Source organism: Papio anubis, chromosome 11 (genome assembly GCF_008728515.1).
Source record: "Papio anubis isolate 15944 chromosome 11, Panubis1.0, whole genome shotgun sequence".
Taxonomy (NCBI): Eukaryota; Metazoa; Chordata; class Mammalia; order Primates; family Cercopithecidae; genus Papio; species Papio anubis.
The window spans coordinates 7,601,969-7,618,481 of NC_044986.1; the positions used below are offsets into that span (position 1 = coordinate 7,601,969).

Genomic DNA, 16,513 nt, shown 5'->3' on the forward strand with positions numbered 1-16,513 from the left:
ATGTACAGGAAAAAGCACAGAAGAACTTTCCAGTTTCAGGCATCCACTGGGGATCTTGGAATGCATCCTCCAAGGATAAGTGGGGTCTACTGTACAAGACTTAAGTATAACCCTCTTCACTATTAACCAAATGATATTCAAATAAGCAAAGAAAAACATCTGAGCAAAGTGTCCCTTTGTGAAGATCCAAAAGCGTGGTTCCCATGGAGTCTGAAGAGATTACAACCTGTGTTGTATCCAATTTCCCTAGCTTCCTAACGACCACTTCCCAGGTTCCCTCACTGACTGTCCCTCCAGATGCACCTTAAATGCACAGGTTCTCCCACTAGCAAGGAACTCTTTGAGGGCAACATCTGTATCCCTAAGTGCCAAGCATTATTCACAGATCAACAGGCACACAGGCTGGGTGCAGTGGCTCATGCCTGTAATCCCAGAACTTTGGGAAGTCAAAGCATGAGGACTGCCTGAGGCCACGAGTCCGAGATCAGCTTGGGCAACATAGCAAGACTTCATCTCTAAAAAAATTTTTAAAAATTGCTTGGGAGGCTGAGGTGAGAGGATTGCTTGAGCCGAGGAGTTCGAGGCTGCGGCAAGCTATGATCATGCCATTGCAGTCTAGCCTGGGCGACAGAGTAAGACCCTGTCTCTTAAAAAACAAAAACAAACAAACAAAAAAACCCAAAAACCAAAACCAAAGGCCCACAGATGTTCAGCTTACCTGCTAACCTCAGTTCTACCTCAGCCCCTTTCTGTTCTCTCCCTGTGTCCAGCCTTTATATTCTCATTTATTCTCACAGCTTCAACTATTACCTTTATGTGAATGGCTCTCAGTGTGTCTCGATAGCCCTACAGCTCTTAGCACACTTCAAACTGACTACTAAATTATACCTTTCACATACACGTTCCATAGTGAACTCAAATTCAACATGGGCCCAAATGATTCACCATCTCACATCTTACTCCCACATCTTACTTACACCATCCCACATCTTACTACACCATCCCGCATCTTACTTACCCACTATCCCACATCTTCCTCACACAGGCCTCTTGCTCCCTCTAAATGTACACTTGTACCCTCTGAGATCCCTGGCTTCTTCCTAACACTGCCTCCTCGGTCTGGAGCACCCATTTGCCAGCTGACACTACACACCCCGCACCACCCTGCTCAATGACACTTTCCCAAAATCTCTCCAACTTATGACCTTATGTCTTCTTTCCCCAGTCTCCCATTATACTTCATCTGTACTCATCCACAGTGTTCTTTGTGTTCCTATCCAGCCTCCCAACATGAAGAGAGGACCATATTTTAGCCAGTTCCATATCCAACATACAGCCTGGCACATGATTGGATGTCCCATTTGCTTCTAAATTGATCAGATGGACTGAGTACAAAAGTGAGAATGAAGAACATTGAAATAATTAATTCCAAGGGAAAAATCATGTTTTCCTAATTCTATTTCTTAAGAATAATAAGAGGTTCTCTAACAAAGCACCTCTTTATGACATAAAATCAAGTGCCACAGTTCTTTGCTTAACTCATACAAAATTAGCATAATTTTCTAAGAGAACAGGCAATAAAGAGAGGAATCTAAAGAAATACTCACCTACTCTCTCACTCTGTAATGCAGCAGCCTGATTCATGTAAAACACTCCAATTTCATTTCTAATGTTACCCATTCTCTTCAATACTTGTACATAGTGTTCTGGATTTTGGCTTTTCAAGTCACTAAATTGCAAGATTTCATTAGCAGCCTCATAACATTTACAACTAACAGAAAGTTGACTTTCTAAGTCTGTAGACAAATCAGTTGCCCATGCAAATCCTGAAAAGAAAAAAGGGCTACATCAATGCGAGTCATGTGATTCCTTCTTCCTCAGTATCTACATGAACCTGAGATTCTAAATTCTAAGTAATAAAAAATGCAATATGGTATAAGTATACTAAGATTCAATCAATACAACAATATTTAAGTTTCATAATAAAGATCTATTTGTTTATAAAATTGTATTTCTTGGGATATTAATGTTGGATAAAAATATTTTCCTGACTCTGAATATCACACAATTCCTGTGATCCAGGTTTTCCCAGGTACGCCTGTTTATTAGGGCAGACCTAAAGTTGTCCACTAATACAAAGTTGTTATTTTTTAATTAATGGAAATAGTTCTTGAAATAATGTGTCAATATTAACTTTAAGTCACTGAAGAAGCTGCTACAGAAGCCCTCAGAAGACTAAAAATGCCATCAAAGTGGGAACTGGAGTAAAAAGAAGTATTTAACTGAAATTGCTATGATGGGAGTAGTAAAAATACACTGAGGACTTTCCTACTATATCTATAAAAAAATGATTATTTGAGAAAGACGGAGAGAGGGGAAGAAAGGGCAAAAACACTAGAAAATAAGACATTTTTCCCTCTCCCCCAGTAAACTCCTCCAGCTGTGAGTTGTCTGAAACTCTGGAAGACAAACATCAAGTAATATTTAGTATAACAATTTAAGAGCATAATAAAACAACCCCATGAGACATTACAGAAGCACCTTCAGAAGACTCATCTTTTACTTCGTTCACTGTCTTAATGGCAGCGTGCTCACACAACTGTGCTGAGGTAAGAGGGAGGGATAGCGCTGCTGCGGATCGGATTACTCTATTTCCCAGTTTTAAAGCCTGATAATTCCAAACACAGTGACATATTCAGTAAGACGCTGGCTATGAACTAATGTTAAAAACAATGATCACTTTATTTCAGCCCCGAGGAATCATCCAGAAGGTAATGAACCACCTTCATCAACTGTTATACCTTTCAAAAGGAAACCCATGGCTTTGTTAGCTGCCTACAAGTGTTACCTAGAAGAACCTCATGAAAAGAAGAGTGTAAAAAGCTGACACAAGGCCAGGTGCATTGGCTCATGCCTATAATCCCAGTACTTTGGGAGGCCAAGGCGGGAGGATCGCTTGAGTTGAGGAGTTTGAGACCAGTCTGGGGCAACATGGTGAAACCCTGTCTCTAATAAAAATACAAAAATTAGCCAGGTGTGGTGGCGCATGTACTAGTCCCAGCTACTTGGGAGACTGAGATGGGAGGATCACTTGAACCCAGTGGGTAGAGGTTGCAGTGAGCCAAGATCGCCCCACTGCACTCCAGCCTCCTGGGCAGCAGAGCAAGACTGTGTCTAAAAAAAAAAAAAAAAAAAAAAAAGTTGACACACAACTGTCTTCATCTTACTTTATAGTTAGTTCTAGTTATATAAACAGTAATTATAAAATACTTAAAAACCATTTTATACAAATACACAAGATTATGTTTAATTTTAAAATTAAGAAACGAATAAAACAGTAGGCCAGGCACAGTGGCTCAAACCTATAATCCCAGCACCTTGGGAGGCCAAGGTGGGCGATCACCTGAGGCCAGGAGTATGAGACCAGCCTGACCAAGACGAAGAAACCTTGTCTCTACTAAAAATACAAAATTAGCCAGGCATGGTGGCGCATGCCTGTAATTCCAGCTAGCTGGTAGGCTGAGGCAGGAGAATCGCTTGAACCCGGGAGGCAGAGGTTGCAGTGAGCCAAGACTGCACCATTGCACTCCAGCTTAGGCAACAAGAGTGAAACTCTGTCTCAATAAATAAATAAATAAATACAAAGCAAATATCAAAACTCTAATATTTCTGTCCCTTTTCTGAATACTCAAGCATGAGCTAGACTGCATAGTCCCACCATGAACCACGTGGTCCAAGTCTGTGGCACACCTTGGCAACTGGACTCTCTGTGAAGGCTATGCAGGATCTCCTGGTCTTCTTTTGTTTGGTAATGAAACTCTTCAAGGTGTGCTGCTCTGTTATTTGCATTCTGGGCCAGCATTAGTTGGATATCACCACAAAGTGTCAAATATTGAGAGAGAAACAGCAGCACTTCGGAAAGCATATTGGTGCAGAGGCAGCAATAAGTATCTGTTTAGAAAGGGCGGGAAGAAGAAAAAACACAAATGCAGAAACAATTAATGACCACAGGAAATATGAAGAAACTGTGTTATCAGCAGAACACTTTGTACCACTGTAGCTATTGTTTATTTTATGTCCAATAATACATATTACGGCTTCATGTATTTCAAAGCAGAGACGTTAAACCATTGAGCAGAAACTAAAATAGAAGGTAACACACACAGGATTGGAAAGAGTCATTTTAAAATAAAGATACACAACAGAAACAGGAGTAAACTTCCACTGTGATTCAGATGCCTTCTCTGTTCTCCCTTCCCAGGGCCGATTAAACATATTCATGTACAGTGGCTTACCATGGCTTTGCAAAGCTAATTTAATGTATCGTAATGCTCTTCCATATTTCTGAAGACTCATGGCAGCATCAGACAAAACATAATAGGCCTTCGACGACTTGAGAATCAGCTGAAGTTTCATTTTATGTTGCCAAGAGCCAGGGATCATTCCAGATTGACTGGAATAATTGCCCTTCTGAAGGGAGCCCACTGTGACATGGAGAGAAAAAAAAAGACAGCACATTTGACTGTAAGTCTCACGCACAAAAAATATTTTCTGTTTCTTGATAGAAACACTCTAGACTTAGGTGCTATTGTGACAAGACTGGTAAATATTATGCTTTACTGCTTAAATACACTGGAGTAAAACGGCTGTGTTAAAAGACTCTCACTTGGGAGTTCCGAGGCCTTCTGCTTCCCTGACATCGGCAACTCTGTCATTCTCTTCCAGTGTCACTGACATAGCTAACCTCATGAGTGACACCTGTCTCCTTTCTCCAGTCTATGTGTCAACCTGTCAAAGTTTACCTTCCTAAAGCACAGCTTAGATCATTGTGAAAGCCTGTCCTCAAACATGAAAATGGTTTCTTCCCACTTAGCTTAGCCTAAACTAGTTACATGTTTCTCAGTCTCACTTCCTACTTGTCCATCCTACTACCCGTCAGCCAATGTTAAGTTACTACTTGTCACCTATAAAAATGCCTGTTTTTCCTATCTCCCATCTTAGTTTACTGTTTCCTCTATCAGGAACACTCTATTTAAAGTCCAACCCATCACTACCTTCTTTATACTCAACAAATGATCATTTTTGTGGCAAGTACTGTGCCAGGCACTGGAAACTGTGACATGAAGTTATATGGCCTCTATGCTTGATAACATAAACCACAACAAACTATGTAAAGTGTAATTAACAGAGAAAGAACAAAATACTGTGGAACATTTTGCTCCACAAATAACAAAAACACACCCCGACTTCTCCCAGCTTGAAGGTTTCTCATTTTTTTAATCAGCTAGAACCCAAGTCTTTCAAGGCGATGAAAGATACTTAGTCTTCATTATGGTTTGATGTGTGTATGGATTTCTTTCCTCTGCTGATATAAGCATCACCTGTGAGTAAGAGGCATTGTGAGAAACTAAAGTCAGATGAAGTTCTTGTTCACAACTGTTTGTGTGTGCATGTGTGTGTAAAACCATTTTACGCAGGAACTCTGACATAAGGCAGGCTCACAGGACAAAGTGGTCAGAGAATCAAGTAATTCTGATGGAGAACAGAGGGAAGCATGGAGATTCTGAGCTTGAGCAGGATTTTCAACAGGGGAGACAGAGAAGGAGGAAGAGACAGAAAAGGCATTCCAGAAAAAAAGAATGGCAAAAGTCCTGGTGTGATCTCCTTACTGCCTGTAGGCTGAAGCGTGGCATACAAGCAGGACTACATAAATGCTGGGGAAATAAATCTATTCCTCTCCTACCTCCACCATGTTTGTTCAGGAAAAGAAGGGTCCAGAAAGCACTTCTTCCACTGTGATTCAAATGTATTTCAAACATACAGGCTTTCTACATTTCTTTCTTTCTTTTTTTTTTTTTTTTAACAATTGAAACTGATTTAAAAGGGGGAAATAAATAAGGTTGGAAAAAGAAATACAACTTAGGTTAAAATAAAGAAGAAATTCACAGCTTCTGCTTCAAAGTCCGTATGTTCTTCATGATGTTATATTCCTGAAGAACAAACTAGATAATTTAAAAGTGACATTTGTAGCTTATTCAAGTGCTGTGCAGTAACAACAGCCTACGCTTCTATAGTGCTTATTATGTACACTGTTCTGAGCACTTTACATATATTAACCATTTAATCATTCTAACGACCCTTTAAAGAAGCCATTATTATCGTTTCTATTTTGAAAGAGATAAAAAGTGACTCAAAGAAGTGGAACAACTTGCCCTAGCAAAGCCAAGATATGAAGTTAGGCAGTTGGGCTCCTAAGTCTGTGGCACCTACACACTCCAGTGCTTTTACTGAAACAGCAATTTCTGAGAACTCCACCGGGCTGAGGCATTAGTTCCTCACTGTGGGTAACGGGAAGATGCAGGCTCCTTATGTTCTTATTAGAAATGTCCATGAAACATCAAAAATATCCTTTTTATATTTCAAATGAAACAATACTACCCCTACTTCCAGTTCACATATCCTTTTCTCAATGCCTTGCAATGAATGTCTTAATTGACATAAGTCTGCTGTTGATAAAGAACCAGTATATTATTCTATTGAAGGCCTTATTTGCACATCAATTCAACTTACTTTTGTCCAAAAACAAGGCCATCTGCTTCTCTAGCCCCTCGGGACCCCCTCTTGTGGATTCGTCTTCATATTTTAACGGGATTGGAGTGCTGGGGTCAGCTGCTGGGAGGTCGCTTTCTTTTTTCATGCTGCTATCGACAGATTTTAAACCCTTCAAAAAAAGGAAAAGCATTCACCCAACGTCAGGTCAACGGAAAACTAAATGTAAGACAGTATCTGGACTACTGAATACGTTTAGTCATTTAATTCAGTAATTTAGAAATTTCCATCTCAGAAACAGACTTTTAAAAACTTTGTTTGATCTGAAATATTTCGGAAAAATGAATCTGATTATCAGTTTATGCTTAAGGAAAAAAAAAACTGCAGCAGAACACAATTTGGAGTAACATTTAGACACCAACAAACAAGTGTAATTTGCATATCAAGTACCAACTTTACTGAAAGAGTGAAGACTAAACTTAAACTTACCTCTAGAACATAGCTCAGCACAAGTCTACAGCGCTCTTCTGTGTCATGGCAAACTGGAAATGCACAACTGGGCTTGAGGAACAAACATGTAAAATTATGAATACACTACCAATGTATTAAGGTCAACATATTGTTTTTGTTGAAGATTAAATTACTGCAAGCATTATCAACAAAAATCTTGCTTAAAAAGATCTTACAACATATATGTTGCTTTAAGTACTTACAATTTTAAATATAATTCTATTATGACAAAAAAGCAAGAACTAGAGTAGTAATGTTTTAGACAAATATAGACCTCAGTAAGTCAGCTCCACTCATAATTAGCACCGATACTAGGCAAAACACAATTAACAATTAGCATCAATTTAGAAATAACAAGTTTCACCAATATTCTTGTTAATTTATTTGTTTAATTAAGGAGCAAAACCAGCTAGCAACCTCCAACTAAGAAGGATATTACGTGTAGGGGCTTCTGTGAAGCATTTCATTTCGCTGAATCCCGTGGGGTTGGAATGACTGTTCTCATTGCACAGAAGAGAAGCGAGCACAGACAGTTTAGCAATTTGTCTGAGGACACGGTGAGTGAGTGGGGAGCTGGGACTGTGGAGCTCATGCTGACTGTCCATACTGCAAAGTCATTCAATAAGGATAAAGAAAGGCCAACTAAAGACACGTTTATATGAATACTAAGACTGCATTTTTTGAGTGCTTGAGATACTGACATAAAGTGCTATCTGTGAAAAATAGTGACACTCATTACATCTTTAATTATTACCTAATTGTTCCATTAAGTCCACGGCCTAGTGTTACAATGCAGTATTCCATATACATGTAACTTTTGCAATCAGTGATTATAACCAGAACATTTTTTCACTCCACTGTGGAAGTTCAAGTTGAAAGTGAACTAAAATTTAGATGGACAGTTAATGACTTTTTCCTGCAGTCACTGAGTCAAATATTTACTGAGCACCCATAATGTGTTCTAGACATTGGAGATAGAGTGCCTGTACCTGCAGGGAACTTACATTCTAGTGAAGCAAGATAAACATAAAAATAAGAACTTCAGGAACAGATAGGCTCCTTGAAGGACAAAAAAGTAGAGCACGCTTTGGCCAGAGTGGTCAGGGAACATCTCCCTGAAGAGGCAACATTTCAGTCAACACTTAAGCCTTAAAAAAGGCAGCCATGAACAGACCTAGGGTAGGTACATTCCAAACAGAAGCAACAGCAAATACAAAGGCCCTCCAATGAGCATGATCTTGATGCTTTTGAGAGAAAAAAAAGCCAACATGACCATGGTAAACCACTAGGGCAAGTGAAGGTCAGAAAGATGGGCAACGTTTTAGGGTGACAGAGATAGCCCCTCAAAAACTTGCTTGAAGTTTCCATCTGAAAGTTACACTCAGTGCTTAAATTAAGAGGTTATCTGTAAATACAACTGTATTTCAGTTCAGGGAACAGCCAGAACTCTTAAGGTTGGCCTGGATCTAATCATAGGGAGATGGTATGTTGAAAGGTATACACTGCCTGGAGATACACTGATGGTAGAAGGACAGTCAGGGAGGGCAACCCACACAGGGAGAAATCCGTCTGGTCCTCTCCAGGGCAGAGACATGTCCAATACGGCAGACATGACTACCAGAGTCACGAAAAAAGTACTGTCTTACATAGCACAGGGATAATGTACCAGATCTCACCATACACAGCTCCAAGAGCCACCTCCTTCTCTACCCTAATTCTATGTTCACCAAGCAATCTATATATGTCGTTTCCCAGCAACCCCAAAACTGGACAGAAGTGCCCTAGTAAGGAGACAAGACTATGACTACACACTGGTCACTGGAGAGGAAAATCCTTCACGTAAGAATAGACAGACACCTGGTTTACACATCTGTCCCCTATAGGCTTGTACAATGTGGGTCAGTTATCGTGGAACAATACTATAAAGCCAAGTTTTAGAATTCAGAAAACTAACGATTATTAGATGCTGGACCATGAAAGATTTATTGAAGCAACGGTATCTTTTGAAGGGCTAACTATATTCGATTAACAATTGTTTCCTTGATAACAATTTAATATAAATTCCAAAGGCTTACTCTGATTTGATGAATAGATTTGTATTTTTCTGGTACTGACAGTTCTCCAACAGACTTGATTATAGCTACTGCTTTGCTATCATCCGATGGATCAGAGCTGGTGCTATAGGATCCATTTTCATCACTGTCGGGCATCTCTTCCTCCTCCTCACTATAACTTTCATCAGAATTCTCGTTTAAAGGAGATTCTGAATTTTCTTCCTTTTTAGGTTCATCCAATTGAAAAAGTTCTGAAAGCATGTAATTGGCGGAAGCAATAATCTTATGAAAAAGAGAGAAATATGTGTAAATTACTGTCATAAAAAAATACGTGAATTTTAATACCATACTAACAAATTTTAGAAGGAGGTCGGCACACAGGCTGTTTCCACCATATAGACTGTAACACACACAGAAATGTTCCCAGTTCAAAGCTACCAATACTCTGAGTATGCTCCACAAAATCTTTATAGGTTGACGCATTTCCTATTTCCTGAAATTACTCCACCCTGAGCCTTCTCTCTTAAAAGGTGTCAACTGAATTTCACTGGAGACAAACAAAAGCTTTTGAGTATTGAGTGTCATATCTAAAATATTAACAAATATTAATACCACCCTATACCAAGTGAGAAACCAGAATTTTTCCTTACAGACTATAAATTAATTCAAGTTTCTCTATAATAGGCAACTAATATTTATTATACAATCTATGGTTCTAAAAAAAAAAAATTACATTAACAAGGGAAAAGTCCATTCTGATATCTCTTAAAATTAGCAATTATATACGATCATTTATCCCATTCTATTATTTATCAGTTCTTAATCACAGACAATGGTCTTAACACCATTTTCTAACATCCACATAAACCACTCAAATTCCACTATACACTGCCACCTCAGTCAGCAATTAGATATTTCAGTCAGAAACAAAATGTTTTACTATTTTTCTTCAAAAAAATTTCTGAGTTTGGTCTCTAGCATAATCTTTATCTCTAAATCAAATGTGGCTACAATTAAAATTACTTTGGCTCTTCAAAGAAAAATTGCGTATCCTACATACCTTTACTGATTTGAACAGGATACAACCATTAGCCTTACAGTGAAAAATAAAGTTATGAAGCAAACAACCGAGGGTAAGGATGGTATAAAATTGTGGGGAGCATGACTGAGGGAATATTTTAAGAGATGTTTTTCCCCCCTCTCTTTAAAACAAATGTTACTAGCTTTTATTTAAGAGATGCTTTAATATCCTTAAGTGTGGAATGTGAACCCTATTTATATTAACAAAGTGATATCAAGGTCTAATAGCAACAAAACAAAGAACTAAGAGCGCTACTGTTAGAATTCCATGAGTTCTAAATTTATTGAGCAGTGCTGTCTAAGAGAAATGTAACATGAGTCACATACGAAATTTTAAATTTTCTAGTAGCTACATTTAAAAAGTAGAATCTGTGGAGGCCTGGCGCAGTGGCTCATGCCTGTAATCCCAGCACTTTGGGAGGCTAAGGTGGGCGGATCACGAGGTCAGGAGATCGAGACCATCCTGGCTAACACAGTGAAACACCGTCTGTACTAAAAATACAAAAAATTAGCCAGGCGTGGTGGCGGGCGCCTGTAGTCCCAGCTACTCGGGAGGCTAAGGCAGGAGAACGGCATGAACCCAGGAAGTGGAGCTCGCAGTAAGCAGAGATTGCGCCCCTGCACTCCAGCCCGGGTGATAGAGCGAGACTCTGTCTCAAAAAAAAAAAAGAAGTAGTAGAATCTGAGAAATTAACTTAAATATATTTAATCCAATATATATAACATTGCATTTCAACATGTAATATGTACAGATACCCAACCTTCAAAATTCAGGGTGTATTTTACACTGACAGCACATGTCAATTCAGACAAAGCACATTTTAAGTGATCAACAGCTACATGTCATGTGCTAATGGCTACCACGCTGAATAGGGCAGTTACAGAATATGAATCGGGAAGCTTTACTGTCTAGGTAACAATTCCCTGTTAGAATGCTAGAATTGTTTTAGAGAATACATAAATGTTAATCTTACTTGAGGATGCCTGCTTTTGTCCAATAATTTAAGACAATTAAGAAGCAACGTTCTAATAGTTCCATAGTGTTTCTTATTTTGATTCTTCTTCATCATCATGTTGCAAGCAACCCTAAAAAAAGAGTTTATATCAACTTTACTGCCCACCATTCATCACTGTCTGCAAGACTCAAGGCTAGGAGTGCTCTTGTTTCTTTCCAACAAAGAGCTGTAAGAAACAACAAAATATTAAACTTTACACTTTACCCACCACCCCCAAAATGTTTACACTATTGTGTCATAAGAAAGCTGAGTAGTATTTGGTACAATGTGTATTTTATATCTTTCCCGCTACTATGAAAACCTAAAAGCATTTAAAAACCTTGGTTTGGATACTGTGGCTGTATGCTTTAAAACTTTATATAAGGCTACTTCTTCATCTAAAATTCTTAAAGCACTCACTTGTACAAGAGAATGGCCACTGGCATTGTGAATGGATTTTGGTATTTGTCTTCAGTTTCTTCACAAAGAGTAGTGAGGTCATAGAGCTTCACTATATCACTGCCACTTGCTGGAAAGAAAAACAAGCCTCATTTTACAACAGTTACTCAAATCAATTATTGTTCACTCAAGAAGTATTAATAGCTTACCTTTAAAGAGCCAATAGGTATGTCCTTCTTTGGTACAATTAGATTTCAAAAATGATAAAATATTCTGTGCAATGTCTTTTATGACTTTAGTAGAAAAATTAGAATTTTCCAAATTGGGAATTTCTTCTGTCTTTATCATTTCATATTTCTGTAAAACACAGACAGATGGAAAGCAGTTTAAGAGAAAACCCGAGGAAACAACACCTTTCTTTTAAAAAAGCAACCAAATGCAGAAGTCCTGCAAATAGAGACCTGTGTAGCATGAAAGTGTTTAAACCTGTGGTTTTTAATCTGTTTCCTGCTGCAGCCTCCCAAAGGAATCTCATCCACCCCATCAGCAAGGGCAGCTCACTAGTGGGTAATTTCAATGGAGAATCACTACCAGATTTAGAACCTCAGATTTAGGCATGATCTGATTTCTGTTCTAACGTGGAACAAATCATACTGAATACTTTTCCTCCACTTTAATGGTTTTCAACTGGGAAGATGGTAAATGAAGGTAGGCATTACCCAGCAAGATTTTAAAACACATGTATTTCTGGCCTTTTCTTTTGCTAGATACTAGAGTCGGTGGCTCAAGGAGAGAGAATCATTCAGGAAACTTTTCTGGCAGACACTTCTCTATGGACTTCATTACTTCACAGGGATGGAGCAGGCGGGTATGGAGGTGGCAATACGAGTAAAGGCTTCATGGACATTACTACCACTATTTTAACAGTGCCTTTGCATTTTTCTTGTTTGTCTTCTGTGCACACTTTCCTAAACACCTCCTACCACATTTTCCGAAGTACTCTAAAACTAGAAACTTTAAATCAACTGGAATGTACGACCAAACACAATCGTCTGAGGTTGATTTTCACCCCACTTTGTTCACTGAAGTCCCCAATGTTGATTATTTCCTTCCTCAAAACACTCCTTTCCCATATTTTAATCTGCGCTATTCTTGTTCTCCTTCTCTCTCTCTAAATGCCCTTCTATTTTTACCCCTATGGGGAGAGGCTCCAATGCCTGATTTTAATAGATTCCCAGGTGACGAAATCTGACAGTATCTAGGTAGATGATGCTTCAATTTATTTCTCTAATGGCTGCAGCTTCAAAATGCTCACTAGACATTTTTATACTTTCCTCAAACTGAACATGTGACAAAAACATACTACCTTCCCTGTCTAAACCAATTCAACATCCTTCTCTCACTAAATGACACCACCATTATTCTAGCCCCTAAACCCTGGAATCCCCTTTGACTCCTCTTCCCCTCCGCCTTGTTAACGCTTTATCTGCCTGTCTCTTTTCTCCTGCTCCCCACTCCCACCCCAGCCTCCCACTAAATGTTGCCATTTAGGGAGATGGTCTAACAGTGGTTTTCAATGAAGACTGCAAACCAGAATCATATACCAGACTTTCTGAAAAGACAAGAGGTGCACATCCTACTGATACTAGAACACTGGGGGCCCAAGCAAGAACATTTTTAAAGAGGCTACAAGTGATTCTGATGCACAACCAGGTTAAGAATCACTGGGTTGGAATATAATGGTTCAAAGCATGTCCTCAGCCAGAGAGAGGCACAAAGACTGGCACCGCCACTCACTACTAAGGTGACCCTGGGCAACTCACTTGAGCTCCTTGATCCTCAGTCTCTCTTTCCATCAAATAGGAATAACAGCATGTGAGGTAGCTAAGAAGATCAAATAAGGTAAAGCATTTAAAGCATTCAGCAAAGTGCTGGGATCAAATAAGCACTCAATAAATGCTATCTATTCTTACCATTGTTGATTCTTAACAGTTCCTCTCTAGTGGAAGTACATTATACTATTTGCAAAATGGTACAATGCCTCTGGTTTTCTTGTCTCTAAGTCCTCCTTGTCTATCCTATATGCTATCTCTAAATTAATATTCTAACACAACAAATTTCCCCTCCTAGATGCCTTCACTGATTCCAGATTACCAACTGAACCAAGTCCATACTCCTTAGCTCAACATTTAAGATCTCCATCATTTGATCATGACTTTTCCAACCTTATTTGCAGCTATTGTGCTACCTAAATCCTGTGTTCCCTAGCTGGATTTATTATCAATCCTTTCATGTATTTACACTAGACTTTTAAAATCCAGCTCTTATTTTTTGAGATACTACCTATTATCAGGACTCAGTGAAGATGCCCCTTCTTCCACCAAGTCTTTCTTCCAGTGTTAGTGCTCAGCCCCTCCTCTGATGATCTAGACTTCTGTGTGTGTGTGTGTATTACACTTCTCATTCTTATCTGTCTCCTACTGTTTTCTCTGCATATTATTTCCCATTGGATTATCTCTTTCTGAGTAACAACCAAACTTATTCTTTGTTTTCCTTCAACCATTATTTATTGTTTAAATTCTAAATTTTTTATTTTTTTGAGACGGGGTCTTGCTCTGTCACTCATACTGGAGTGCAGTGGCACGATCATAACTCATTGCAGCCTCAAATTCCTGGGCTCCAGTGATCCTCCTGCTTCAAGCCCCCAAGTAGCTGGGATTACAGACATGCACCACCATGCCCAGCTAAGTGTGTGGGGTTTTTTCCTACAGTTAGGGTCTCGCTACATTGCCCAGGTTGGTCTTGAACTCTCAGCTTCAAGTGATCCTCCTGCCTCAGTCTCCTGAGTAGCCTGGGATTACATGCATGAGCCAACATGCCTGGCTTCCCCCAACACTTATAATGGGGATACATGTCTTCTAAATAGAATATGCTGAATAAGAATTTGCTATATAAGCTATCTACCATACACAATTTTTACAAGATCCTTCCCTAAAACTTTGCGTGTACTGAGTAGATATTTACATAATGAAGAAACGCCTCCATTGTATAGACACTTTCAGTTAATTATTAATGAGTGCTTGGCATTAAAACTAGACTTCTATGGCTACAAATGCAGGTTTTCATACATTTATGAACTTCCTCCAAATTACCTGTAAAATTATACTTCTAGAACATCTAGAATTCTGTTATCACCAACTTAAATGTACACTCAAATTCAGTTTATTCACAGTTATCTTCCCTGCCAAAAATGTATCTTAGTACTTTAAGGCCATAAAGACTTTGGTGAGGAACTCTCTGTACCAATTTGCATTTGAGAGATTACAAAAATCACACTGTATCTTACCTGTACAATTCCGTTTACATGAAAACACATCACAAGCTCTGGTACATTGCATATCAAGTTGTCCAACCAATAGTCAATTCCAGTTAGCACATTAATTGGTTTGTTGTTATCCCTAAAAATATACAGTTCTAGCGTTATTTGGTTTAATTAAGATGTTTCTTAATGAATCATCTGAAAGTTATTTTACCATTTAAGTATTTTAAGCTGTCCTCTCTTGATAGAAAATGCCATCTATGCTTTCTTTTCTGATAAGATATGCACATGCAGCTCAGTGGTTGTGCTATATTTAACAACTTTCCAAAAGCTTGCTTGTATTTCTAACTGACACTGATAAGTTTTCAGTAAGAATAGAAGACAATATGATAGGAAAGGACTGTCAGCCTACTGCCTGCTCCTCACAAAACTTGAGAAAGACTGAATACCATACAAGACCATGCTTAAGTTAGAATTCACACTGGCTAATGTCAACAAATACATGTGGAGCATTAAGCAAAATGCTCACAAGTAGTTAGTAGGAAGCTCTCTAACTAATTAAATAAACTGTCTTGAATATTCTCACAAGTCGTAGATTCAGACCTAAGACTAGTTCAGTCCAACAAACCTCTGGCTCTATTCAATGAGGTCTAGAATGAAGACTCAGCTATAGGTCTGCCTTTCAGCATTTGTTGATAGTAGCTCCTTCCTTAATGTGGCCATTTCAACTGGCAAGGGAAGGAGGGAGGTGAAAAAACCTAGAGAAAGAGGAAGATGCCCAAACAGATGGAACACTGATTCTTTCTTTTTTTGAGACAAGAGTCTTGCTCTTTCGCCTAGGCTGGAGTGCAGTAGCATGATCTTGGCTCACTGCAACCTCAGCCTGATGGAACAGATTTTAAAGGAAGAATTTAAATACCATAAGCTTGAGAAGGGGTACGATGTTAGTTTACCTGAGACGTAAGCTGACTGCTGGGTATCTGCCTCCTCCAAATATGGGCATGTTGGAGCCAACCAACATATGGATATCTTCAAACGTCCAAAGAATATTCCGAACAAAATCATTTTTAAGACCCTGTGATTTAAAACAGGAAAGATTATAATAAACAGTCAATCTGTAATTTCCCCCTATGATCCATAAAAAGACTAGAAAAAGGAAGAGACAAAGAAGACAAAGTCAGGCCCCAGAGCTAAGATCACAAAGATGCTTAGAAAGCAATTTCAGGATCAAGTGGAGTTTTTCCCTATCAATTTCGACTTAAGACTAGTTTTGAAATGACGAAGTAGACTGGGGATTGGCTGTCACCGTGGACACCATGGAAAGCATACCTGACTGTGCTCCCCGTCATTGAATAAAGTAGTCAGGTTTTGTTCTTTGGGTGCTGAGGCCACATGCCCCACTATGTATGAGGGTTCAAGAGGCTCACTTCCCTGTGAAAAGTGCAAGGATAAGGAGTGATTCTGCTGTCAACATTTCTTAAAATTGACCCACTGTTGAAGAGTATCACCTAAATATTCAAAGTACACACTTCAAATCTACTATTGTGAATTAGGCCAATACAGATAATAACACTCCTCACTGGGTGGCCTGCTCTGGCTGGTGATCA

General features: G+C 38.9%; 1 protein-coding gene across 7 annotated transcripts in view; it reads right to left on the minus strand.

Annotated features, from left to right (window-relative positions):
- The window catches only part of EDRF1 (erythroid differentiation regulatory factor 1), a 51,766-nt gene that overhangs the window by 25,670 nt on the left and 9,583 nt on the right, over window positions 1-16,513 (minus strand). For 6 of the 7 annotated variants that reach the window (XR_652047.2, XR_002524497.1, XR_002524498.1 and 3 more), the window contains exons 7-18: window positions 16,236-16,337; window positions 15,860-15,981; window positions 14,934-15,045; window positions 11,797-11,944; window positions 11,609-11,717; window positions 11,168-11,279; window positions 9,135-9,395; window positions 7,039-7,110; window positions 6,571-6,721; window positions 4,296-4,484; window positions 3,751-3,951; window positions 1,608-1,826 (exon numbers count right to left, since the gene is read on the minus strand). Coding sequence is in view for 4 of the 7 variants with exons in the window: in XM_003904390.2 (XP_003904439.1) it covers window positions 1,608-1,826; window positions 3,751-3,951; window positions 4,296-4,484; window positions 6,571-6,721; window positions 7,039-7,110; window positions 9,135-9,395; window positions 11,168-11,279; window positions 11,609-11,717; window positions 11,797-11,944; window positions 14,934-15,045; window positions 15,860-15,981; window positions 16,236-16,337 (1,798 nt within the window). In the remaining 3 variants the exon portion in view is untranslated. The remainder of the gene's footprint in view (window positions 1-1,607; window positions 1,827-3,750; window positions 3,952-4,295; window positions 4,485-6,570; window positions 6,722-7,038; window positions 7,111-9,134; window positions 9,396-11,167; window positions 11,280-11,608; window positions 11,718-11,796; window positions 11,945-14,933; window positions 15,046-15,859; window positions 15,982-16,235; window positions 16,338-16,513) is intronic. The other variant, XM_003904391.2, reaches the window with a different exon arrangement.